This window comes from Oncorhynchus tshawytscha, linkage group LG05, assembly GCF_018296145.1.
Source record: "Oncorhynchus tshawytscha isolate Ot180627B linkage group LG05, Otsh_v2.0, whole genome shotgun sequence".
Lineage (NCBI taxonomy): Eukaryota > Metazoa > Chordata > Actinopteri > Salmoniformes > Salmonidae > Oncorhynchus > Oncorhynchus tshawytscha.
Genome location: NC_056433.1, coordinates 49,416,026 through 49,442,479, shown reverse-complemented (window position 1 = coordinate 49,442,479; position 26,454 = coordinate 49,416,026). Strand labels below are relative to the sequence as shown.

Genomic DNA, 26,454 nt, shown 5'->3' with positions numbered 1-26,454 from the left:
AACACTTAACTGGCACACATGGTTCAATTAGTCAACTAATCATCAAGCCTTTGACTAATTAAATCAGGTATGGCAATTTAGGGTTAAAACAAAAATGTGAAACTTCTGGGTGGGGGGGGGGGCAGTGGAGAGGGTTGGGAAACACTGTTTTAGGGTCAGATGCCCCAGGGTTAAGCTCTATTTAAGGCAGTATTCGCCCCAGCCATTAGATGCAATATGGTCACCTGTTTCTGGGAAGGTCCATGTCCTCCGCTGAGACTTTTGCTGACAATAATATAGAATTAACATGAGGCAGCCAGGACTGGCATATGTTATCTATTTACAAAAAATGGTTACACTTTACATGTGTAAACAAACACACAACTAAAAGGGCACCTAACACTTACCATGGCTTGAGGCCTTCTTAGTCCAGGTCTCTGGTGAATTATGTTGGCTCTTCTGTCCCTCTCTATCCATTGGACAGGGGCAAGGCTTGTGGCAGGAGCAGGTGACTGTCGCTTTGCAGCTCGCTCTTTCTGATCCTAAGGTATTCATGCAACTCAAACATAGAATGGAAATATATCTGCGATTCAAATTACAACACAACAACTGTGGTATGTACCCACAATTCAACTGCCCTAAAAATATACTGTGGAAATGGGAAGAAATATCACTTACATGTTGAAATTGTAATGCGTTGCTTTAGCTTTCTCGAAGAGCCCCCTCAAATGCCACCCGTGCCGCATCCCGCTCTTTGCTCAAGCTCATTTCTCTATTTGGTGTGAACATAAACATTATTGTATGTTAACGTAGAAAGATAAAAATGTAACTAAACGTGTGATCATATACTGTGAGACAATCAAATATATATATATATATATATATATATATATATATATATATAGTAGATTCACACATGATAGAAGTACATTGGTATACATTGTGGATGGTTGCTTTTCATTATTGTGGGAACTGCGTTATATTGTGCAAAAGCAAAAGGCAAAGCCTCCATAGTTAACACTCAAATGTTTGTTATTTATCTGCTTTAATTCACTGAGTTGTGAACAAAACTAATATTATTATCTATGACCTAGATGTGTATTCATATTTACACAATTGATATACAGACAGCAAAAAGAGAATTACAGTTAACAGTTTAATATGTGTAGATACGTCTAGCTATGTAATCATATTTATATGGGAGACACACAGGCCATAAATAAACTAGCTACGCCATCAAATATCTAATTAAAAGGCCAAATAGATCATTCTGTTATATGTTATGTATTCTGTGCAGAGTAATTCTTTATTTTAAGTTGGGTGCGTGCGGTGTTCAACACAACCACAGGTATAATAAGAACGAACACAATGGTCAGTTCCGGTACAAATGATAAAACGTCAGTTTCGGAACTACGGAATCATGGGAGATTGAGTTTCACAGTCAGACACTTTTAATTCATGAAATAAATACCTCAATAATTTGCTAAAAAGTATTTCCATGTGCTTACACAATTGATATTATTGTCTTTTTATATAATTAATAACGCCGCGCAGCTAGCAAAAAAGGCTCCAATGTTCACTGGGGTTGCAACCGGCGGGAACCAAAAAGCTAACGATAGCATACAAGATACTGTTGAGCGAAAAAATATCACTTCCTGTCTAGAAGTTGAACCAATATACGTAACTGATTGAAATAAAATACGTTTAGAAATATGCGGGCTGAAAAACAGAAAATACTAGATTATTTGTCATTTCTTGTCCAATAACTTACCTCGTTCTCACTGTAAAATAGCTAGCTAGCTAGCTTCAACCAAATAAGCGGTTATGTTAATTTGTACTAATAACACAAACTCAGGGCGCATCGATTTTAAAGCGATTCAGATGGGGTGTGCTATTAGCAGCATCTGGTGTTGAGTTCGATGCGGCATAAGTTTGCTTTTAGTACATAAAACATTGTGCTCATTTGTATATATAGTACATACTTAATGCTACTGCGTTGTGAATACTATATGCGTTTGTACTTGCTTTTAACCAAAGCGTCAAATCGTTACAGCTCTGATGTTTACAAGCAATGTTATTCAATTCAAAATGTTAGCTAGATATTTCAACTCTGTATGGCAAGCGTGAATGTCTGACTGAAAACGTTTAATGGGCTAAATTACACATTCTGTTAATATATGACCCCAACCTGATCTGTTGTTGCAATTTGTATTCTATAACATTTCAGATTTAGATATAATAATTTATAACGATGAAGTTTGGATGTAGTGAACTCCCTTCAAATTATCTTTAGTTAAGTAAACTATATTTTTCTTAACATGCTGAACAGACCTCTCGCGCTTGTACATCGTTTCCGTACCAGGAGGTGATACAGCCCGACATGATACTCTCAATTGTACATCTGTAAAGGTTTGTGAGGGTTTTAGGTGACAAGCCAAATTTCGTCAGCCTCCTGAGGTTGAAGAGGCCCTGTTGCGCCTTCTTCACCACACTGTCTTTGTGGGTGGACCATTTCAGTTTGTCTGTGATGTGTACGCTGAGGAATTTAAAACTTTTCACCCTCTCCACTGCTGTGCCGTCGATATGGATAGGGGGTTGCTCCCTCCGCTGTTTCCTGAAGTCCACGGTAGCTTGCCGTTTTGTAAATTTCTTCATTGCCTTTTGTTTGGAATGCAGACTTACCTTATGAAGGTGCTTAAGGGTTATATGCGTGGTTCTCTTGCACGTGCTGAATAAATCTAATTCAGATGCTGAAAACCCACTTGCTGGCCAACAGATTTTCTCTTGGAGTTTTCAGTACATTTATCTTGAGCCATCCCTTTAAATATTTTGTTGACAGACTCAATAGAATATATCGAGAGAACGGATTCAGAATATTTGGCATCAATGAATGAAATCCATCTAAATATTCATATCTGTTGAAGCACCGTTACATTTAAAAATACTCTGATCTTGTTTATTTAAGTTTATGTTTATTTAAGTTTATGAAAGTATTTATTAAATCATACAAAACAGGTTTGGAGAGCCTTTATACACGAAGAAAAACGGTGGTTTGATTCATTCTAAAAATGGCTACGTTCAGTTACTTGTTAATTAATAAATGCATTAAGCCCTAACAGCTCTGAGTGTGTGTTTCAATCCATCCATTGTTTTGATGTAATAAAAAGTGTTGGTGGAGCATGCGGCAAGCCATTGCTGCTCCTTGCAACATTGTAAATACAACATCATCTTGCTAATCTGATATTGAGTGGAATGTACTGTTGCCCAGCCCATATATTGCAGCAGTACATTGTACCCTACACCATCATTTCAAACGGTAGGACATATGTCCTGTTAAAGCTTACTGGCTGATGAAGGACAATAACTTAGGTTGCCTATTTACAGCAGCTTATGCTGTACTAGTTGTTTTACAAAAATGTATTGATGTCAATTGATATATTCATGCTATAAACAAAATATAGAATTTTACATTATAAAGTTCACAAACTATAGCCTACTAAGATAGACACCTGGCACAATGCTGATTGATATAGGTTATGAGCAGTGGATTGGTCTGAACCACTTTAGTAGGCCTAAAGAGTTATGAGAAAACAATCAGAACAAGTGATGGGAATATTAGATTTTGAAAAGCAAATACTTAAGATTGAATATGTAGGCAAATACCGACGTCAGTGGACCTGTGTGAGGGATGTTATGAAGAATTAGGGAGTTTTGAAGGGGCTGATACAAAGTTGTACTGTTTAGGCCAAGCAGGGTTCCTGTTACCATTTGTAACAGGGAACAACTTATTATAGCTTGTTATATTGCCAACTGACCTTCAAATAGGCTACGCAATATAAGGCCATTTGGGATAATAAGCGCATCTTCATAGAATAGTTTATTATAGGCCTATAATAGGCTAGATTCAAATACATACTGTTCCAGTCAAAAGTTCAAACACACTTACTCATTCAAGGGTTTTTCTTTATTTTTACTATTTTCTACATTGTAAAATAATAGTGAAGACATCCAAACTGTGAAGTAACACATATGGAATCATGTAGTAACCAAAAAAGTGTTAAACAAATTAAAATATATTTTATATTTGAGATTCTTGAATGTAGCCACCCTTTGCCTTGATGACAGCTTTGCAAATTCTCAACCAGCTTTATGAGGTAGTCACCTGGAATGCAATTAACAGGTGTGTTGTGACAAGGTAGGGGTGGTATACAAAAGACCAACCCTGCTTAGCTTCAGAAGCAAGCCAGCAGTGGTATGCAGGGTGGCATCAAGCTGGGATGATTAGGCAAATTCATACCACCCTGCATCCCACTGCTGGCTTGCTTCTGAAGCTAAGCAGGGTTGGTCCTGGATGGGAGAACAGATGCTGCTGGAAGTGGTGTTGGAGGACCAGTAGGAGGCATCCTTTCCTCTGGTCCAAAAAATATTCCAATGTCCTAGGGCAGTGATTGGGGACATTGCCCTGTGTAGGATGCAGTCTTTTGGAGGGGACGTTAAATGGGTGTCCTGACTCTTTGTGGTCACTAAAGATCCCATGGCACTTATTGTAGTGGTGTTAACCCTGGTGTCGTGGCTAGATTCCAAATCTATCCCTCATACCATCATGGCCACCTAATCATCCCAGCTTACAACTAGCTCATTCATCCCTCACCTCTCACCTGTAACTATCCCCCAGGTTGTTCCTGTAAATGAGAATGTGTTCTCAGTCAACTTACCTGGTAAAATAATGGCAAAAAAAAATGCAAAAATCCTATTTGTCTTCCAGGGACTTCAGCTCATGAGTTTGTCCAGCTGTTTCCTCCTCCAGAAAATGATCCCCCCCCACCCTTCACTTTGGGGACGTTGGTAGAGGCCATTGAGAGAAAAGGTAAGATGGCTGTGTAATATCAGAACACTTGATTCTGGGGTGTTTTAGTACAGGGAATTTGCCAAGATAAATGGCAGCATTGCTCAGAAAATATGCCACATAGTGCTTTCAATTTGGCATGAATGTATCAGTTATCCATACTTACATGTAAACCAATGCTTTGGTAGGGGATATTGTATGCATGACATGACATATATATACATATGTTTATTTAGATTTTATGATCGACTTCGATCCCAATGGTATAGAAACAGTGACTTTTGAAAGTGTTTATCAGCTAGGTGAGACGCTTGGGATATGATAGGAATTCACCTTTCCGCTCACACCTCTACTCCTGAATACCAGTCAACCTTTCCTCCCGCCATCTGGTCTTAGACCCTTCAGACTTAGCACTCCTAAAAGGGGCTCCTTGGCCTCTGGGTAGCATGTCAAAGGTCAGGTTAGCGTTGAAACGCGCCGTGTTCCAGTTAGCGTCTCACCCATGTGTTTTTAGCTCCGGGTGATGTATTCTGGATGTTTATATATGTGTTACTGACCCACTAATCCAGGCATGCCAGGAGAGAAGAGACTATTTCAGAAGGGTGAGTTAACTTGTGTGTGTGTGTGTGTGTGTGTGTGTGTGTGTGTGTGTGTGTGTGTGTGTGTGTGAGAAACTCGTGCAGGTTTGGAGTGTGAGACTCTGAATAGGCCACCTGGCTCCTTGGCTGCTGGCAGTCAGAGACAGAGCCTGAATGTTGGTAAGACCCACTTCCTCTCTTACACCTTATGTCTGTGCATGCATGCGCTGTTCTTACATTCATCTTTTGCTGAGCTACACAAGTTGGTATAGTTTGTTGCCATGGTCGGATAGAGTCATCCATTCCAATGGGTCATTACACAAGTGCACCTTGTGTTGGGGACAACAAAAGGCCACAGATGTCTCAAGTTTTGACGTAGCATGCAATTGGCATGCTGACTGCATGAATGTCCACCAGAGCTGTTTCCAGATAATTGAATGTTAATTTCTTTACCATAAGCATTGTTTTAGAGAATTTGGCAATACGTCCAACCGGCCTCACAATCGCAGAACACGTGTAACCATGTCAGCTCAGGACCTCCACATCTGGCTTCTTCATTTGCGGGCTCGTCTTGAGACAGCCGAATAATTTCTGCACAAACGGTCAGAAACCGTCTCAGGGAAGCTCATCTGCGTGCTCGTTGTCCTCACAAGGATCTTGACCTGACTACAGTTCAACGTCGTAACCGACTTCGGTGGGCAAATGCTCACCTTCGATAGCCACTGGCATGCTGAAGAAGTGTGCTCTTCACGGATGAATCCCGGTTTCAACTGTACCGGGAAGATGGCAGACAGCGTGTATGGCATTGTGCAACTTCACACAGCCAGTGAAGAGGAGTGGGACAACATTTCACAGGCCACATTCAACAGCCTGATCAACTCTATGTGAAGGAGGTGTCGCGCTGCATGAGGTAAATGGAGGTCAAACCAGATACTGACTGGTTTCCTGATCCACGACCTTAACCTTTTTTTTTTTTTAAAGGTGTCTGTGACCAACAGATGCATATCTGTATTCCCTGTCATGTGAAATCCATAGATTAGGGCCCAATTCAGTTATTTCAATTGACTGATTTCCTCAGAGGAACTCAGTAAAATTGGCAGTACGATTGCATTAAATGCAATAGAATTGTCTCTACAAGTTCATGTTCCGATTGATATACGTGTATATCTATAATTGCATGACAGTTTGTTTCAACTGGAGAAAGTGAACAGTGTGTGTTTTGTAAGATCTGTTTACGTGAAGAGGCTGTTCCTAGAGTTCATGTGACCTGGGACTTGCTGCATGTGCAGACAGAACAGGTGTAAGCTAGACCCCCACCCACCCACCCACCCACACATAACTTTAACATGACACAGACAGATAGAACAACTCAGATTCTCCCCTCCTTGTGCTCACACATGCCAGACACTTTCCCCACAGTCTATCTGCTCAGATAGAGAGACTTCGGCCGAGCCAGGCAGGCCTTTTCAGACAGCTGTTGTTTGCTAGCTGAGGCGTGACAGAGCAGTAAACAGCACCCAGCCAGTCTGGCCGGCCTGCCTGTCGCAGCGGTGGAAGAGAAGGAGGACGTTATTTTAGGCACTCAGACACTGTCACCTGTCGTAGGACGAGTCTGGACACTGTCTCCCAGACAGCACACTTAGCCGCACCAGTAACACTTGCCACACCACAACAACACTCTCTGGAGACCTTACCACAGAACAGGAGAACCAGCGATGTACACAAACGGACTCTGCAGTGTCTGAATTAACGACTAAAGTGGTCTTTTACAGAGCTCTCTGGTCCTGAGATGGGCCAGTACGACACCCAGGCTCTCTCAGAGACCCTGATGGGATTCCTGCAGGACCTGCCATCCCCTGTCATCCCAAAGTCTATCTATCCCAGCCTGAAGACTACCCTGCAAGAGGAAGAAGGTAACAGCACCTTTAGCACTCACATGCTTCTTCATGTATCTCGTCAAGAACTGATGCAAGGAGCATATTCTACTTGGCGGCCAACAAAGCTAAGGAAAACTATTTAAATGCCATCATTGAAGCACACTATCAGGACTGTCAAAAGAATTGTGTATATTTTGAAATCCCTTAGAAATGCAAAGCAAAATATGTTTATTTAGCATTGGATAGAAAATAATGTTGCTTACTTACCATTGTGTCTCACAGCCAAGGCACTAAGATTGTGTCACTCAATCTCCTTGCTGGTTCTTGTATCCAAGAGTTGTCCGTCGGAGAGATAGGCAGGCGTTTGCTGAAGGCTCTGGAGCCCCCGGCTGTGCCCCTGCCGAGCCTGCATTACCTGCTCAGACACCTGGACCGAGTGGGCCAGGGCTTGGCCCACAACGGCCAGAGCTCGGCCCACAACGGCCTGGACCCCCACACCCTCGCATTCCTCTTCAGCCCTCTTCTGCTCACCACTGGGTCAGTTTCACATTTAAACAAAAATACTGTACCTATGTTGGTCATAAAACTTTCAGACAAAATATTTGTTTTTACTTAAACTCAAATTTAGACTAATCGTGAAGGGGGATTAAAAACCTGCCATCTTCATATATACGGCAGGTCCCTCTGCCACTTCCACGAGGGCTTTGTTGTGCCAGCGAGAGAGGGAGAGAGACACACTGGCCAGCCCACAGACACAGAGAGGAAGAGAATGCATTAACAGTGCCAGCATCTTCTTGAGCGCATGCTGTTGTCAGTCTATAGAGTTCTAGCTGTAGGAATGGGCCTCAGATGGAGCCAGAAAGAGATTGAAGCCATAACACCTGTCTGTTCCATAACACTATTCTCTATAGTCAGCAGAGTATACGTCCCCTCAGCACCTTTCCAATGTCCCACATGTTAGTAACTGAAGTCCTATTATGGCACCCATCCATCTGGTACTAATGTAAAATATGAACCCCCCCACCCCCTTATCGCATTGAACAACTCTATCTACCTTAATTCATTGTAATAGCAAAGCTTTCCACCATCAAATCAAAATCAAATCCAATTTATTTACATAGCCCTTGCTGATATCTGAAAGTGCTGTACAGAAACCCAGCCTAAAACCCCAAACAGCAACCGTCCTCTGAATGACTTACGTATGAGTGTATTTATTTGTGTCCAGGTCAGAAGAAGGTCATCAGGTTCAGGTGCTAGAGAGGCTGCTGGTGGCAAGGGCCTGGGAGCTGGACCAGATGTCATCAGGTAAAAACACAAGCTCACAACAATTTAGCACACTCACTAATGTAACCCCCTCACCAGGCTCGAATGTGACTCTCACCATATTACCTTAGATTATCTGAACAGCATGGGGTATTAGGTGAGAAGGACATCTCCAATACGAATCCCTATTGTAAACTCGCTAAGGATATGACAGAGTATTAACTTCAGATAGAATGATTATAGATTTTTGTTGTTATATAAGGATGTGCTTTCCCATGCATTAAATTAAACTGAAACAGTAATTGACTCCACCAATGCAACAGACATAAGGGTAAAGATGTGTATTATCACAGTTTCAATGTACCACATCAAAATTAATCAAAAGAATAAACCCCAATGAGTCGTGCACAACCCATGTCCAAAATTACTTCCAACCCGTTGGCGCGCGTTGGTGCTCCAAAAACATTATGCCATACATAAAAGTCCCGAAGCGCCCCACCGTTGTAGTTACTCACTACTCGTTGATATTTCCTCACTGAAGTATAGCAGTTCCCAGCAGGTGTCCTCACAAGATCCACAGCAAGCACAGCTATCAATGCCGACAGTACTCCTTAGCAGCAACAGATATCCCATGGAAACATGAACTCGTTAATCTTCCACAAGCAATTCCCTCCAGGTCTCGCACTATCCTAGGCTAACCTCGAGCTGTCAAATACCTCCACGACGCGACGGTAGCTTCAGCCTCCAAGTGTTTCTTCACAAAAATAATAATAACTCTTATCAAATCCGTATGTCCTTTCAAAACTCGGTAGATATGGATTTTGTTCTATTTTTATTGTCTTCTTTCATAGAGCTGTCAAATACCTCCACGACGCGACGGTAGCTTCAGCCTCCAAGTGTTTCTTAACAAAAAATAATAATAACTCTTATCAAATCAAATCCGTATGTCCCTTCAAAACTCGTTAGAGATGGGTTTTGTTCTATTTTTTATCGTCTTTCATAGTGTAATGACCCTGGGTTTATAAGCGCGGAAATCGACTCTGCCGTCTGAGCATACTTTTGCGGTACAGTCGATAGCGCGCCGGACTTCGGGCTGGAAGGTCGAGGGTTCGAGACCTGCTCCCTGCTGTTTCATTACATTGGTGTCAGAAGTAGGTCGTTACAATAGTTTTTGTTCACCAACACTGATAATATCTCTACATTTCTCTGTCAATGTCTCTCCCTCTTTTTTTCAACGTCTCTTTTTCCCAGGCTTCCTGTTAACCAGGTCAACTCTCCCATTGGCCACAGCTTAACAAGCTACCTTATTGATCAAAACTTAAATTTAAAAGTAAATCAGCCTATTCACTTGTACATTAAATAAATATTTATAAAAAATAAATGCATTAATGACATTACAATTCAGGAGCAATTCGATCATCTTTTAAATCTAATACCAATTAATTATAACAAATAAACTCTATACTTGGTTTTAATAAGGTTATTACACTAAAAACCCATCTTTGCCTCCTGGGTAGGTTTTGATTGGATGTCCCACTGTATTTGTAACACCACCACCTATTGATTCCTTTGACAGCCCTACCTTCCAAGCCTTCCAAAACCAAAGCCATGGCATCTTCTGTCGTCAATGGGGATGGCAGCAAGATGGCTGATGCAGAGTGGTACTGGGGAGACATTTCCAGGTAAAATGTATAAATAATGGATATCCACACTTGGTTATTTACAGTTGAAACCACGATCTTCTGTTTCAAGAAGAAAATATTGTCACTCGTCTTACTCAACCATCTTTAATTACAGAATCATGCTATATATTTGTATACATTTTTCCAGAGATGAGGTGAATGACAAGATGAGAGACACACCAGATGGCACTTTCTTGGTCCGAGATGCCTCAAGCAAGGTGCAAGGAGAATATACATTGACTCTCAGGTAAGGGTATTAATAATGAAGTCTTTCTAAAAATGACTATTTTGTCCCTCCTAAAATACACTCCAAGTTTGAGCTTGCCTAGTCACTCATTTGAAGTGCAATGGCATTTTACCATTTTGGATAGATTCCAGAGTCTTTCACAGAACCTCAGTAATGTTGAACAACGTCTCGGGACTTTTCTAGGAAAGGAGGAAACAACCAGCTGATCAAGATCTTCCACCAAGGAGGCAAGTATGGCTTCTCTGAGCCGCTGACCTTTGCTTCTGTGGTGGAACTCATCCTGTATTATCACCATGAGTCGCTGGCCCAGTACAACCCCAAGCTGGACTCACGGCTACTGTACCCAATCTCCAAATATCCGCAGGTAGGCTCATTCTGTTATTATTATTATAGTGTTCTGTATCCTGTTCTGAAGGGACTCAGTCTTGGTTTGGCTTCTGGGCCATATCTTAATGGGACTCCTTGGTTTTTAAACAGAGATGTTATAAGAGATAAGGAATGTAGCCTTCGAACAGCACTCCGATGCTTTCTGGAAGGCCCTACATTTCTTATGGCACATTGCGTGAAGGAAAATAACCCATGGCATTCCCAAGAGCACTTACGCTTGTCTGAAATGTCCCCCAAAAATTCTGTTTAGGTGAGAACAGTTTGCTTGCTGCCCTTCTCTATTTGAAATGCACTGAGCCCATATTGAATGCACCTTATCTCAACATCTCAAGTGCTGTGGTCAGTTAGTGACTTGTGGTCTCTGTTGTTTCCAGGATCAGGTGGTGACAGGGGACAGCGTGGAAGCAGTAGGAGAGCAACTGAAGGTGTACCACGAACATTGCCAGGAGACGAGCCGGGAATATGACGTCTTATATGAAGAGTATACTCGCACCTCTCAGGTACATATCCAACACTTATGTTTTTCACTGTCCCATTTGGGTCTGGGCTCCATAGCATTTGAAATGAGCACAATATCGTCTGTTTTCCCTGTACATCAGGAGTTACAGATGAACCGCACGGCCATCGAGGCCTTCAACGAGACCATCAAGATCTCCGAGGAGCAGTGCGAGACCCAAGAAGGCTATAGCAAGGAGAACATTGACCAGTTCCTCAGGGAGGGAAACAGCAAAGATACTGAGAGGTATCCACAATACATTGCTTGCTCTAGGAATTTCCTGTTGTGATACAGGCTTTGAACTAGCTCTCTGATTGACTATCAAGCTGGTCGTGATCATGATTTTAAAGTGGGGGATCTAACAATGTTGCCGCTCCATCTCCCAGAATCCAAAGTAATTGGGATAAGCTGAAGTCGCGGGTGACTGAGATCCATGACAGGAAGAGGAAGCTAGGGCAGGACCTGAAGGAGCATGCGATGGACAACCGAGAGATCGATAAGAAGATGAGTAGCCTGAATACGGACCTCGTGCAGCTGAAAAAGATTAGAGACCAGTACCTGGTGTAAGTTATAAATCAAATCAAATCAAATTTTTATTTGTCACATACACATGGTTAGCAGATGTTAATGCGAGTGTAGCGAAATGCTTGTGCTTCTAGTTCCGACAATGCAGTAATAACGAGCAAGTAATCTAACTAACAATTCCAAAAAAACTACTGTCATACACAGTGTAAGGGGATAAAGAATATGTACATAAGGATATATGAATGAGTGATGGTACAGAGCAGCATAGGCAAGATACAGTAGATGATATCGAGTACAGTATATACATATGAGATAAGTATGTAAACCAAGTGGCATAGTTAAAGTGGCTAGTGATACATGTATTACATAAGGATGCAGTCGATGATATAGAGTACAGTATCAACGTATGCATATGAGATGAACAATGTAGGGTAAGTAACATTATATAAGGTAGCATTGTTTAAAGTGGCTAGTGATATATTTACATCATTTCCCATCAATTCCCATGATTAAAGTGGCTGGAGTAGAGTCAGTGTCATTGACAGTGTGTTGGCAGTAGCCACTCAATGTTAGTGGTGGCTGTTTAACAGTCTGATGGCCTTGAGATAGAAGCTGTTTTTCAGTCTCTCGGTCCCAGCTTTGATGCACCTGTACTGACCTCGCCTTCTGGATGGCAGCGGGGTGAACAGGCAGTGGCTCGGGTGGTTGATGTCCTTGATGATCTTTATGGCCTTCCTGTAGCATCGGGTGGTGTAGGTGTCCTGGAGGGCAGGTAGTTTGCCCCGGTGATGCGTTGTGCAGACCTCACTACCCTCTGGAGAGCCTTACGGTTGAGGGTGGTGCAGTTGCCATACCAGGCGGTGATACAGCCCGCCAGGATGCTCTCGATTGTGCATCTGAAGAAGTTTGTGAGTGCTTTTGGTGACAAGCCGAATTTCTTCAGCCTCCTGAGGTTGAAGAGGCGCTGCTGCGCCTTCCTCACAATGCTGTCTGTGTGAGTGGACCAATTCAGTTTGTCTGTGATGTGTATGCCGAGGAACTTAAAACTTGCTACCCTCTCCACTACTGTTCCATCGATGTGGATGGGGGTGTTCCCTCTGCTGTTTCCTGAAGTCCACAATCATCTCCTTAGTTTTGTTGACGTTGAGTGTGAGGTTATTTTCCTGACACCACACTCCGAGGGCCCTCACCTCCTCCCTGTAGGCCGTCTCGTCGTTGTTGGTGATCAAGCCTACCACTGTTGTGTCGTCCGCAAACTTGATGATTGAGTTGGAGGCGTGCATGGCCACGCAGTCGTGGGTGAACAGGGAGTACAGGAGAGGGCTCAGAACGCACCCTTGTGGGGCCCCAGTGTTGAGGATCAGCGGGGAGGAGATGTTGTTGCCTACCCTCACCACCTGGGGCGGCCCGTCAGGAAGTCCAGTACCCAGTTGCACAGGGCGGGGTCGAGACCCAGGGTCTCGAGCTTGATGACGAGCTTGGAGGGTACTATGGTGTTGAATGCCGAGCTGTAGTCGATGAACATGTCAGTTATACCCTTCTACCACACACACACACACACACACACACACACACACACACACACACACACACACACACACACACACACACACACACACACACACACACACACACACACACACACACACACACACACACACACACACACACACACACACACACACACACACACACACACACACACACACACAGCAATATTTAGGAACATGGCAGTCCAACAGTTTGCTTGTGTTAACGTCCCAGGTGGCTCAATCAGAAGGGCACCAGACAGAAGAAGATTAACGAGTGGCTGGGGATCAAAAATGACATGGAAGGGTGAGTGAAACCAACGTGGCCTTTAGCCAGTTGTAATGTATTACCACGTATTATCATGTCGTATCGTGTATCGTATTGACACTGTTTTCCTCCCCATGTCTGCAGTTCTTCCCCTCTACCTCCCAGCCTGTATTCTCTGGTGGATGAGGAGGAAGACCTGCCGCACCTCGACGAGCGCACTTGGTACGTGGGCGACATCACGCGCAGCCAAGCCGAGGAGTTGCTGAGGGGAAAGGGTGACGGCACTTTCCTGATCCGAGACAGCCAGTCCCAGAAGGGCTCCTACGCCTGCTCTGTAGTGTGAGTCCCGTTAGCCTGACCTGGGGTCTGCAAAGCCTTGTTAACACTGGCAGTTTGAAGTGACTAAAAAAAAAAAATTTGCATATAAGGGCTGGGAATTTACGATACAATATTAACATGATAGTTAGGTGCTGATACGATATGTATTGCGATTCTCACAATTCTATATGTATTATGATTCAATACTGTGATTTTATTGCAATTCAATGTTACAAAATATTGCTTCTGCAGAGTGGCAAGAGAGAGCCATGAGAAAACAAGTTTAGCTCAGTCATCGAAATTAAAGTGCTGAAAACATATTTGGTCCCTATTTCAAAAGAAGATGGAGAACAGGCTATGAAGGAAGAATACTGGCATTTTGGTGCAGGTACAGAAAACTAGCGCAAACATAATATTGCGATATTGCCAAAACGATATGATATATCATCAAAAATAATATCCGATATGTAACTATTGATTTTTTCCGCAATCTGTATTGCATATCCGATTTCAATCTGTTTTTTTCCCCCTTGCAGTCTGAACAGCCAAAAAGCACATGGAATCAAATATTTCAAACCACATTTCAAACCACCTTTGTAGGTGGTTTAAAATCAGATACCAATCTGATTCCTGGCCATGCGACTTGTGTCTGTACGGTCAAATCAAATTTATTTGCCCTTGTGTGGTTTTTAGACTGTTATTTGGCATATATTGTTGCTTGCTAGCTACTCTGTTGACAGTTTGACAATAACATGTGGTATCTAACTAGCTTGTTAATCGTTTACAAACAAATCAGTGAATGTGCTAGAAAGCTAAACAGCTACCTAGCTTGCTAGTTGACTGCTGTGGCTAGCCAAAAAGGACTTGTTTTGAAAGTTCATCTTATCCTTTGAGGCTTTACATGTTTTCTTACACTATCATTTTGAACATTCAAAGCAACTGGGAGACGTCCATGGCAGGCATTGTTGTCACCACCTTAGCTAGCTACATCATTTCTGAGTGATAGGAAGCACGAGCACCACCACCAATCAAACTACACCACTGCACACATACCCGTCATTAGGATTACATCTAGCATAACCATGTCAGCAAATGACTGCTGTCTGAACACACACAAATGCAATTTGGTGACTTGTAACTTGCTGTTTGACAGTCAGTATTCCAAAACAGATTTGAAAAACAAAACTGATTTGAGCATTAAGGCTTGCCGTGTGAACAAAAGGCTTTAGTGAACACAGAATGATTTGGGTTGGAATACGGCAGTTGGGTGGGATTTAGCCAGGTTTATCAGATGTTTTCCGGCCTCACCTCACCTTCCGGCCTCACCTGCCGAGATGCTGAAAATCTCAAATGCATAGGAAATATCGGGACCATCTAAAAACATGGTTGGCCAATCTTATCCTCAAAGGGCCGTTATGGGTGCAGGTTTTTGTTCCAGCAAGCAGTAACACAACTGATTCAGCTTGTCCAAACCTATGGGATTGCAGAACATTTGGGAATGGTATTGGTATTTATTTATTTTGATCCAAAGCCGCAAATGAGTGCTACAAAAAGCTTTTTGCTGCCAAATAGCCTACAAAATATGCCCAACCTAAACATACATTTAGTTGCCTAAATAAACCAGTACAGTTCATAAGTAAATTAATAAATAGCTCAGGTCTGGAAAACACTGTGGTAAATAAAGCAATTATTTTTGCAGGGGGAGGGAGAGAAACCAAAAGCATAGCCAGCGTTCTACCTCCCCCTTGTGATAGTGTGGCGCAATGACAGAACGAGGCAATTTACCACAATCTGCCACCATCTACCACAAACACGTCCAGCGTAAGGAACCACTGTAGCAGGAACGTTTATGGCGTGTAGATCTTGATAGTAGTCCACTTCTGAGGTCTTGAAAAACATTTGACAATCTGTGGTTTTGGGGTGAAATATCACTTTTACTGCTGTGTTTCGGCTAACCAAAGCTTCTGTTCTTGACTTCACATATCTGTACATGCAGTGTGGACGGGGACATCAAGCACTGTGTGATATTCAAGACCTCCACGGGCTACGGCTTTGCTGAGCCCTACGACCTATACAGCTCCCTGAGAGAGCTGGTGCTTCACTATAGACACACCTCCCTGGTCCAGCACAATGACTTGCTGAATGTAACTCTGGCATGTCCTGTCCTAACCCAGCAGCAACCCAGATGAGACGCAAGATAACCCGGACAGGGCCTGACACACACAGAGGAAACACACAGAACTAATAAAGACCACAAACCCTCACTTTTCCCATACAAGAAAAGCAAACGGCTTTCTGCGCGTTGGGTTTGAGAGGAGGGGGAGGGCGGAGTGGATTTTGACATGCAAGAGCACATTCACATGTTCTATTTTTGTTAAATCTCTACAACACTACACCGTTTTTTGGAGAAACAAAAAAAAAGTAATTGCTGTAGATTCTTTTGAAATCGACTTTGAAATGTATTTCTTTATTTTTCTGCAACTTTTTTCTACAGTTAAAGAGGGGCTTTTTGCGAGAGGGTTTGATATTCAAGACATGGAGAACAAAAAGACCTGCCAAGCGCTTTTCTGTTTACATTAAGCCTTGCTCACATTGTCCACTGTGGTAAAATGCTTAAAGGGATTCTCCCGTACTTTTGACTACTTTTTAGCCAACAGTTCTGAAAGAAGCGCTCACAAGCCAAAATTGCGTACTACGTCTAGTGCACCACGTCATTCCTTTCTGTCTCGCTCATTTGCAACTTGCTAGCTGTTACTGACATGGCGAGGGGCTGAAGCTCATTGGTTGAACTCAAATTACTAGGGGGCTTGCACAGGAGGGGGAGGATTTTGGGGAAAATGGCGCAGCACAGCTTCCAGAAAAACAGTTGCTTTCAAACTAGGAATTTTGTGGCTAATTGAGGGAGAACAGTAATTATTAACTGTCAATGATTTATTTCTTTACTTCAAGTACATATTACTACAAACACAAAATCCACAGCGTTGGGTAGCACACACACACAAAGAAAGCATTCTATCTGCTCTCTGTGTAACCTTTCATGCTATGTGCCCTTTCACAGTAGAACATGGTGGAACATATGGTGGTGAAAGTGCCTTCTGTTCTAATCCTCTGTCTTCCATTATTTCTCTGTAAATCAGAGTCCGTGTGGATGCCTGGCCCCAATCAGATGCCAAGTGTTTTGTATAGCACTGTGTGTGAAACTGGAAATCTGAAATGGACCTCACTATTGATTGCCTTGGAGCAGATGGGCAACTCCCTCAGAGTTGTACCTGGCACTACTGCCACTGCCTGCTCAGAGTGCACACTTCTGGTTTCCCAGGTCTCAATCAGTTGCTGATTTAAAGGAAAGACACTATGAAGATGAAACTTGCCCACCCCTCCATTAGTGTGTGTATGATGGTGGTGTTGGAATTGTCCATGTTGAAAATGGATTTATGTTCACATTTTTCGAGTCGACCATTGGTAAATCTCGTCGGGGGATGAGTTGCTTCCTGTTGACATTAGGTTATGTATGCTGTATGAACTGAGGTATTTGTCAGTCTCTCGTTAAGGTATAAGTAGCCTATTTCAATGATTCAAAACGCATTTTCCTTCATTGGACCTTACCTGACACACTTTATGAATGCACTTATTTCTCAGGACACAAGCTTCCAAATCTGTTTTGTGATGCTAACATACACAAGATATTCTTGTTAGATTTCGAACAAACTACTTTGACAAACTGATTAGTACTATGCAGCGAGTTCGGAGACAACTTGATGACGCCTCGTTATCGACATTGATAACCCTCACATTTGTCGTGTATGAATCAGACCTTTAAACAAGACCAGAGGAGATATTGAGGTAGAAATCCAAAGGCAGGGACACAGAAGGTCATAAATCATTAGCTTTTGCACACAAGAATCTCACTTGATTTAGAGATATTGTATGGTATTATTATCATGTTCTTAACCTAACCAGAAGAAGGGGTGACGGGGTTATTGGTGCTAGAAGTGGACGATGTCTTGTATACTATGATGACATTGCATTGGTGCATTTTACTGCTCACTATTAGGAGTGATTCAATTGCCCAGCATGTTGGGATTGGTGAAAATGTACGTTTTATAACTGTCAACATCGTTTGTTTTGTGTGTTATGTTAATCTGGTAAACCTGTTTCTTATGTGTATCTGGTAGTTAGGAGAAAAGGTCTCTCTGGAGAGAGATGACAGATGAATAGTCTGTGTACTATTTACTGAGCATAGCATTTCAGCCAGAGTCCTGCTCAGTTAGGCTACCCTTCAGGTCAAAGGATCTTTGAAAACTGTGAGATTGCATTTTTGGGGGGGCATGTGAGAGAGCACTGTATGTAAATAGAGAGAGCAATTTCCCAAACAAGTTTCCGGTTGAATTTGAAATTGCACTTGCAAGTGTAAGACTATGCTTGTTCTCCAACGTGTAGACAGTCTTTTCAACGTGAGCCAGGCTCAGAGGAATTGTTATATATCTCCCCTGGCCTTTTCTGTGTGCTTGGGCCCATATTGGAGATTATGACTATCGTCCATTGATTGCCCCACAGACTGTTATGACAGTGCAGCATAAAACACCAAACGCTTCTTCAGCTTGTGAGAGAAAGTGTGTGAGTGGGTAAATGTTTGAGGTTTGAGTCGGGAGGTTGCCTTGCCAATATTTATAATCTGGAACTGTATATGCACCACAAAGACATTCATATGCTTCAGGAGTTTTATTACAATTGGACTTGAACATGCTCATTTATTTATTTACAATAACCGGCTATGATAGGGCAGTAACACTCCTCATCGTGGACATCTCATTCATTGTAAGACAAGGATGGCATCATTGAAGAGGCACTTTTAAGGGCCTGTTTGAAATGGGGTTTTATGAAAGGCCGTTAAACCCGTCTGTGTTTCAGTGTTTTTGTTATTTGTTCAACATAACCTGAACAGATTTAATTGAAGAAGCTAATGTGAATTTTTTGGATCTTCTTTACATTTACATTTAATGTGTTTACAATCTCTAAATAAGCAAATAGATTAAAAAGACTGTTTTCTAACGATCTATTTGTCTGCTCAAAAGCATATCTAGAATGACATTATGTCGTAGTGTTTGTTGTATCTTGACTTTCAAATGTTTTTAAGACTGCTTGGTTTTTAACTTTTGCATTTGTGAAACTGTAATTTATACAACCTTGACATAGGTTGGAGTTAAGTACTTTGAAACATGGAAAACCCCCCCAAAACATTGCAAAATGCACTTTAAAATTGACTGTAAGCAGCATTAGTCCAACTCTGTAAAATTGTTATTGCATTACTTTCTGGCTGCACATAAACAATGGTATGTTTTCATGTTGTATTTGTTAGACTGGTAGTTTTGTATAGGACTAAATTAACCATTTATTTTAAAAAGTATAGTTGTCTAAATACCTTTTTGTTGAAATTTTTACCGACAGTTTTCTGTTGAAAAGCAATCCCTTGCTCAGAAGGCAATTGAGTGTAAACGTTGGGAGAATTGTGATATCTACTGTCAAAATGTGATCAGATGGTCTATGATGTTCCTCACTGTTGTCTTGGCCATTTTCTGTGAAGTTAGTCACTACTGATGATGGACTGCTTTATTTAGGTACTGCTTTGTTGTTGTGACTGTATGTATGTTATTAATTATCTATTTGATAATTAACCAATCAATTAAGAAGGCTTTTACTCTGGCCTAAGTTTTACGTTTGTTCTTCTGCCTGTTTTGCCAACCAATTTGTCTCTACGTAAAGAGAAGTGGTTGAAGAGATGATATGGTTGTTGTAATTGCTGTGGGATGTCCAATGAGAGAGTTTGGCTTCTCAAGTGGTCACAAAAATCCATCTCGTTAGCACATCCCGAGGATGATCGTAATCATTGGTGGGAGGAGCTCCAACCCACTGGCTTTTCAAATTGGTCAGAGTGTTGTCTGAGATAAGTGTCAAGGAAGGCTTTGGCTTCAGTACCTGTAAGCAACATGACGTTTGCACCTGTGTTTGTCTTTTTCTTCTGCTCTACTTTCAAGAAATCCCAAGGAAAGTCGAAGCCCAAACCGGCTTGTGAATGGATCATCAAGGATGATCATCAATTTTGAATAACTGCACTGAGACATTATTATAATGACAACTGCTGGGCTCAGTTTAGGTTTGTTTTATCAAATCTATTCAAGATTTTTCTTTTCTTGATTCTGGCTTGAAGTATTTCATCTGTCGCAGTTGAATGATTAAAGTGTCCTTTTCTACAAAAATCAAATGTCCTTTTTGTGTGTAATATCACCAAGCATTAAGACATTCTCCTGCAATATATGTAAATGTCATTGTATATCCCATATTCCCAAACATTGATTTCCAGGATTGTGGGTTCAGTTTAAATTGATGTTCAAAGAGTTCCCTGTCCATGATTGAATGAGTCATGCTTTTGAAATTGAGCACCAGAGGTCCTACATTTCGTGAGGGCATGTGACTGAAGCCAAATGTCAATGAGAAATGTGACGCCAACAAGCTGTTTTGTTTCGGTTCAAGTTAAGCCCTTAAATGTGTCTTCATGAGAATTTCAAAGCCCTCCATTTTACTATGATTTCTAAACATTCAACATGTAACTGGGGATTGGAAAAGTTGTTTTGGTTCCCACAATATTCATTCTCAGGTAAATTCCAGGCAAGTAATTATTTGTCTAATTGAAACAGTAAGCCTGCCGTGTGTGAGAACATAAATTTCAAGATTATGTTATAATACTGTTATTGCATCAAATGGTTGTTTTATGCAACAGAATAGGAGGTTCTTAGAACACTTTAATCTGTGTGTGTTCTACTGAGGATGGGCCTTTGGGAGATGTAATGCTGACAGAAGATTTACGATGTCTTTGGGTGATAAGCCAAGCAAGACTGCATTCCATAGCACGAGTTAATGCTTCTGTACTGGGGGAACCAGGGGGGGATGGCTCCAATATGGAGCTGGGGGCCAGACTGGTTTTTACACATTGACACATTACACAGTTTTTACAGCATGTACTGTTTGCTGTCAATTATTAGTATCTTTCATACAAATTTTATCCTTGTGACCCATTCCATACATCTGTTTGTCATGAACATCCAGGAGGGACTTTGCTATAAAATGCTGTGGTATAGTCCTGCTGGTTGGGCTCTCAACGAATCACCAATGGGGGGGGGGGCTAGTTTAGTTGACAAGCTCCATTACTGCAGTAATTAAATATTAAAGTGGACTTGTTTTTGAAGAAATGTAAGTCTCTCCTTTTGATTAGAATGATTCCACGACACGTGCTTTCCCTGAACATGTATCACACGCGTTCATGGATCCTGTCTAGGTTCAGAAGCAGTGTCTAGAGCTCAATGCCACCAGGCCCAACTTGGCGGTACCCCGAGTGGAGGTGACCCTGTACTGAGAGCCTGTGTCCAGGCTGCAGGGCCTTCCTCACCCAGCAGCTCTTTCCCACCTGGGCCATGCTCCACGACATCATGGACGTCAAATTGGTGCCCTACGGCAATGCACAGGTAGGCCTCTTCTCGAAGTGGAGAGCACTGGGTCAGGTTCAGTAGGGCACATTTTAAAAAGTGAAGTTCAGGTTGTACCTCCGTTTAGGCCTTTTGATGGATCCGTGTTCAGTTAGACTACTGAGTGAATAAGAACATTAGAGAAATCAACTGTAATCACAGAAGTGAATCTTGTGTTGTGTTAATGCTGCAGTCTTATTCCTGGTGTTCTTTCACAGGAGCTTCCATCAGGGAATTCTCCCTTCACCTGTCAACATGGAGAACCAGAGTGTCATGGTAACATGATTGAGGTGCGCCTGCCAATCAAATGGCAAACTGCTTGTAACCTGAAATATTGTTCATTCATGATTTCATACCTTCCGCTTAGGCATGTTTTCTACATTCAGTGGGTCGGTACTCAGCATTCCAAGTCATTTACTGCATGGAATCTGCAGCTAACGTTCTTGATGCTGCCCAACCTGTGAGTATTGTACTGTTTTTAACTTAATGTTTTAGCTGTTGCATTTTTCGTCATTCAAAATGCATTTGTGCACTTGTTTACATCAAGGGCTCTGGTTGCATTCTGTTCTCTAGTGCTTACAGCTGCACGTCCCCTCCATGATGTGGGACAGTGTAACGTCCTGTGTGAAGGGAGAGCTCGGCTTCAAACTGATGCATGAGAACGCCCTGAAGACCAAAGCTCCGGCCAAAACACACGTCCCCTGGGTGACTATTAATGGGGTAAGAAGACCGTTCCGGGACTGAAACTAGGTGCACAATGTAGATAACATGGCTATAGTACAACCAGGGGTGAGTATCTACTGTTTATCAACAATGGGGTTACCGAGTAATGTTTTTTTGAGCGGATACAATGCTACTTAAAACTCTTAAGTGTATAGCCGGTCATGCAATTAAACACTGTGCCGATGTCAAGCCTGTACATTGACATTCCACTTCCTCCTCCTTTGCTGCTTTGCAGGAATACACGGATGACTTTCAGGACAAAGCAATGTCATCGCTTTTCAACTTGGTCTGCAAAATGTACAAGGTGAGTAGCAGGGGGGTTACTCGTTTGAGGTTTAATATGAATTCCATTTAAAGTCATAAACTGTGGTCAACATGTACTTGGTCATGGGCTGAGCTAAAATGTAATGACCACCCATATTTGTCCACGGGGAGGTAAGCCCCCTGCCTGTACTGGGGCCCAGAAGAAACTAGACACGCGTTTGTACTGAAACCAACAGTCATGTTTTGAAATATTTTGTTACAATATAAGTACCAGCTTCCCTGATTAACTTGAATGGTCTTTCAAAAACATCAGTTGCTGAACTGTATTTCATGAATTGAAAGATTAAAAAAAATATATATATTTTGTCAGTGTGATTCTACAATACTGTGTTAAATAACTCCCTATGTATTGATAAATAAACCCAATGCTAACAAATTGAGGTTCATTGTTTTGTATGAACAGTTTGTAAATATCTTTCAAGCCTTCATCCAGAAAGCTTAACCCTCAAGCTACCAACATATTTGACATGCATCGATGACCAACTTGGGGTCATTTTGAAGCTATTGGAAAAAGCAACAGTCATGGCAGAATATCAACTTCTTGTCAACATCATTAGACATGTAATGTTATCTGTGGAAAAACCTTTGACTTATTTTTAAATTAATATGCATATTCTGGAGAACAATGTTCCTTTTATGTGCAGCTTTTTTCAAAAGTACAGGTAACATAGTGTATAAATATGGTTTTGGGCCCCCACAAGCCGCTAGAACAGCTTCAATGCGCCTTGAGGTAGATTCTACAAGTAATTCTATAGTTTGGTTGAAAATGCTATTTTAGGCGCTGCTCCAAAAAGTGTTATTGCGTTGATCTGGTGAGTGACACACCCTTTAAACACTGTATGGTCCTTTTGAGACCCCTCTTTCAAAGTCATAAATCTCTTTTTCTAGCAATGGCAGCCAAAAGACTGGGCACAACCTAATTTTTTTGCACACGTTTGTTAGCGTTTCTCCTTTGCCAAGATAATCCATCCACCTGACTGGTGTGGCATATCAAGAAGCTGATATAACAGCATGATCATTACACAGGTTCACCTTGTGCTGGGGACAAGGCCATTCTAAAATGTGCCGTTTTGTCACAAAACACAATGCCACAGATGTCTTAAGCGTGATCATTGCACAGGTGCACCTTGTGTTGGGAACAATAAAAGGCCACAGATGTCTCAAGTTGAGAGGAATGTCCACCACAGCTGTAGCTAGAGAATTGAATGTTCATTTCTCTACCATAAACTGCCTCCAACGTCTTTTTAGAAAATTTGGCAGTATGTCCAACCGGCCTCTCAACCGCAGACCATGTGTAACCACGCCAGCACAGGACCTCATCTGCCTTCTTCACCTGCGGAATTGTCTGAGACCAGCCCCCCGGAAGTATTTCTGTCTTTAATAAAGCTCTTTAGTGTGGAAAAACTCCTGATTGACTGGGCCTTGCTCCCAAGTGGGTGGGCCTATGCTTCCCCAGGCCCACCCACGGCTGTGCCCATGCACAGTCATGTGAAATCCATAGATTGGGGCCAATCAATTGACTGATTTCCTTATGAACTCTAACTCAGTAAAATCGTTAATTGTTGAATGTTGCGTTTTATATTTTTGTTCAGTATAAGTGTTTCTAAAACCCTCGATGGGGAAAAATAATTGGAAACATTTCCTTGTTTGACCTCTAGATTTTATGGGTATTATGACTCATACTGTGGTTGGTTATTTGAAACAGCTGTATAGTGCTTGGGTGAAAAACAAAACGTGCCCCCAGGGTGGTGCCCCATGACAGAGTTTGGGAAACCCTGCTCTTTAGAGCCCTAAATCTAGACCCAACCAAGATTTATTATATTGAAAAGATAGTTGAAGTGATGGCTCTAACAATGGAAATGTCCTCAAAAATGGAAGGCAGGCAGGAGGAGCCGAGATCAGGTGGGACCAGTGGCGACTCGTCATTCAGGGCATTTTGAGCGGCACACTTAGGTGGGCTTGCCTGTTTTGCTTGTTATTTTGCCATTAATACATGTCACATATCAGTTTGCGAACAATGTTTTTTTTAAAAGTGAGCTCACAGGCAGCTCCAAAATGCAGGTGTTTCAGCCTAGCTCAGTGCTTTGTGGTGGTGGGGCTAACCAGCGGAAATACAGAGCGTTGCACCTGATTGGCTCTGTTTTCTGTCACTCATGGGACAGTACGTCATCCCCAATTCTAAGGTTAGAGCTTTTAAATTTGATCCCCTTGGGTTCTGCCATTGAGTTATATTAGAAGTGCCCAATCAAAAAGGCTCAAGGTCATTGGCCACAGAATGACATCAAATGAGTCGTTTGGAAGGAATCAGTGGCTAACTGCAAGCGTTGCAAAGAAACCACTAAAGTTAGTGGTTCCCACCATAGAAAACCACTAAAGTTAGTGGTTCCCACCATAGAAAACCACTAAAGTTAGTGGTTCCCACCATAAATCCAAAGAATGCCAGACTTTGACAAAGGACTGCTACGAGTCCAACAATGTAATGTATGCTGCTGCATAAATGATGTATACTGTAGCTAAGTAATACTAAGTGTATGTTGGGCTACTAACAGCTTACTACACATGTGCCTCACGCTAATATGTTGGTCTATTTTCACCAATGCGGTATTGTAAACACACTGGCTACTTTTTTTGTACAGCTTTGACAGTGCTACTGATAGAAATGTTGGTGCTTGGCTTGCACGTGCAAATTCAGCACACACAACATTCTATAATATAATTGTGTGTTTTACGTGTTAAATTAAAAGCCAATTTAAAACACGAAAATAGTGTTATATGACGTGTATCTTTTTTGACACACAAAGACCCAAACGACGTTCAATGTCCCTCCACGCTAATAATTTGGTCAATTTTTCACCTCTTAATTTCACCTGCTGTTCTAACTTGGCGGTGCACAAATAGCCTATAAACTGTTTTAGATAAATGTAATAATCGATTATTGTAAGAGCTTTCATTGTCTGTTTATATGCCCCATGTGTTTATCCGACGGTTCTGACGTGTTAACTATTTAACTAATTAACTATTTGCGCACAGACAGAATTAAGAATATGCACAAAAATGATCCATTTAATAGGCATACAGGTTTCCATATTTATTGGCATTTTCACTTTGAACAACTTGAACTCCAGAAACTTTGGGCTTTAAAAATGATAAACAAAACAAAGCAAATTCTCTAAACAAATATTGGAGCGATAGATGTATACATTTTGAAAGGTATACTTGATTTTTTTTAGGCTCCAGAAAAATGTATTGAAAGCTAGAATCCTTAATTGAAACAACAATGTAACTAAATAAAAAAATAAAAAAGGAATGGGCCTGGAGAAATGTACCCACTCTCTAATTCATAGACTGAGCTATGGATGCAAGGGACTGACCCTCCACACTATCAAAATTATAGTTTGAACCATGTTTTGAGGCTATACAGTGTTTGTTTACATTTACATTGTTTACAAACATTGGAGTAAAACAAGCTTATATTTGGGGTTCTGATGGGAATATATTAGTCCAAAAATGCATGTCACAACTACAGATTCTATCGTTAAGATCTCTTTTTACAGTACTTACATTTTGACAGACAAATATACTAGGAATAAATATCGGACTTGGAACAACATTGAGGATGAAAAGACGGACATAGAACAGAAGTACAACAGTAATGGCATGCCGTCGTGTGTCACTGTTTCAGAGCAAAGCAATAAAAAGGGACCAAGGGAACAAATGATCACCATTCTAACTTCTCAGCCAACACGTTTAACACTGAATGGCACTGATTTATGTACGTTTTACCCTCAATACAGTTGAGCTCCTCCCCATCACAATTTAAGGTTCTTATTTCAGCTGTTTGCTTGTTCATGACCAAACAGCTGAGTGAATGGAATACTGTCAAAGTACAGTA

General features: G+C 41.7%; 1 protein-coding gene and 1 pseudogene across 1 annotated transcript; both read left to right on the top strand.

Annotated features, from left to right (window-relative positions):
• The first annotated feature begins 6,799 nt into the window (after positions 1-6,799).
• Positions 6,800-20,880, top strand: LOC112250738 (phosphatidylinositol 3-kinase regulatory subunit gamma). Its single transcript, XM_042322028.1, has 12 exons — positions 6,800-7,316; positions 7,616-7,817; positions 8,506-8,585; positions 10,120-10,225; positions 10,374-10,472; positions 10,656-10,836; positions 11,234-11,359; positions 11,459-11,601; positions 11,742-11,918; positions 13,645-13,716; positions 13,822-14,016; positions 15,992-20,880. Exons 1-12 carry the CDS (start codon positions 7,193-7,195, stop codon positions 16,182-16,184), a joined length of 1,698 nt encoding a protein of 565 aa, XP_042177962.1. The 5' UTR covers positions 6,800-7,192; the 3' UTR covers positions 16,185-20,880.
• A 71-nt stretch (positions 20,881-20,951) lies between these two features.
• Positions 20,952-21,979, top strand: LOC112251544 (annotated as a pseudogene).
• The last annotated feature ends 4,475 nt before the right edge of the window (positions 21,980-26,454 follow it).

Excerpts from the sequence above, each read along its gene's own strand:
- LOC112250738 (XM_042322028.1), top strand. The coding sequence starts at position 7,193 with ATGGGCCAGTACGACACCCAGGCTCTCTCAGAGACCCTGATGGGATTC. Across the intron at positions 10,837-11,233 it reads CAATCTCCAAATATCCGCAG|GATCAGGTGGTGACAGGGGA; the intron begins GTAGGCTCATTC and ends TGTTGTTTCCAG. Across the intron at positions 11,919-13,644 it reads ATTAGAGACCAGTACCTGGT|GTGGCTCAATCAGAAGGGCA; the intron begins GTAAGTTATAAA and ends TTAACGTCCCAG.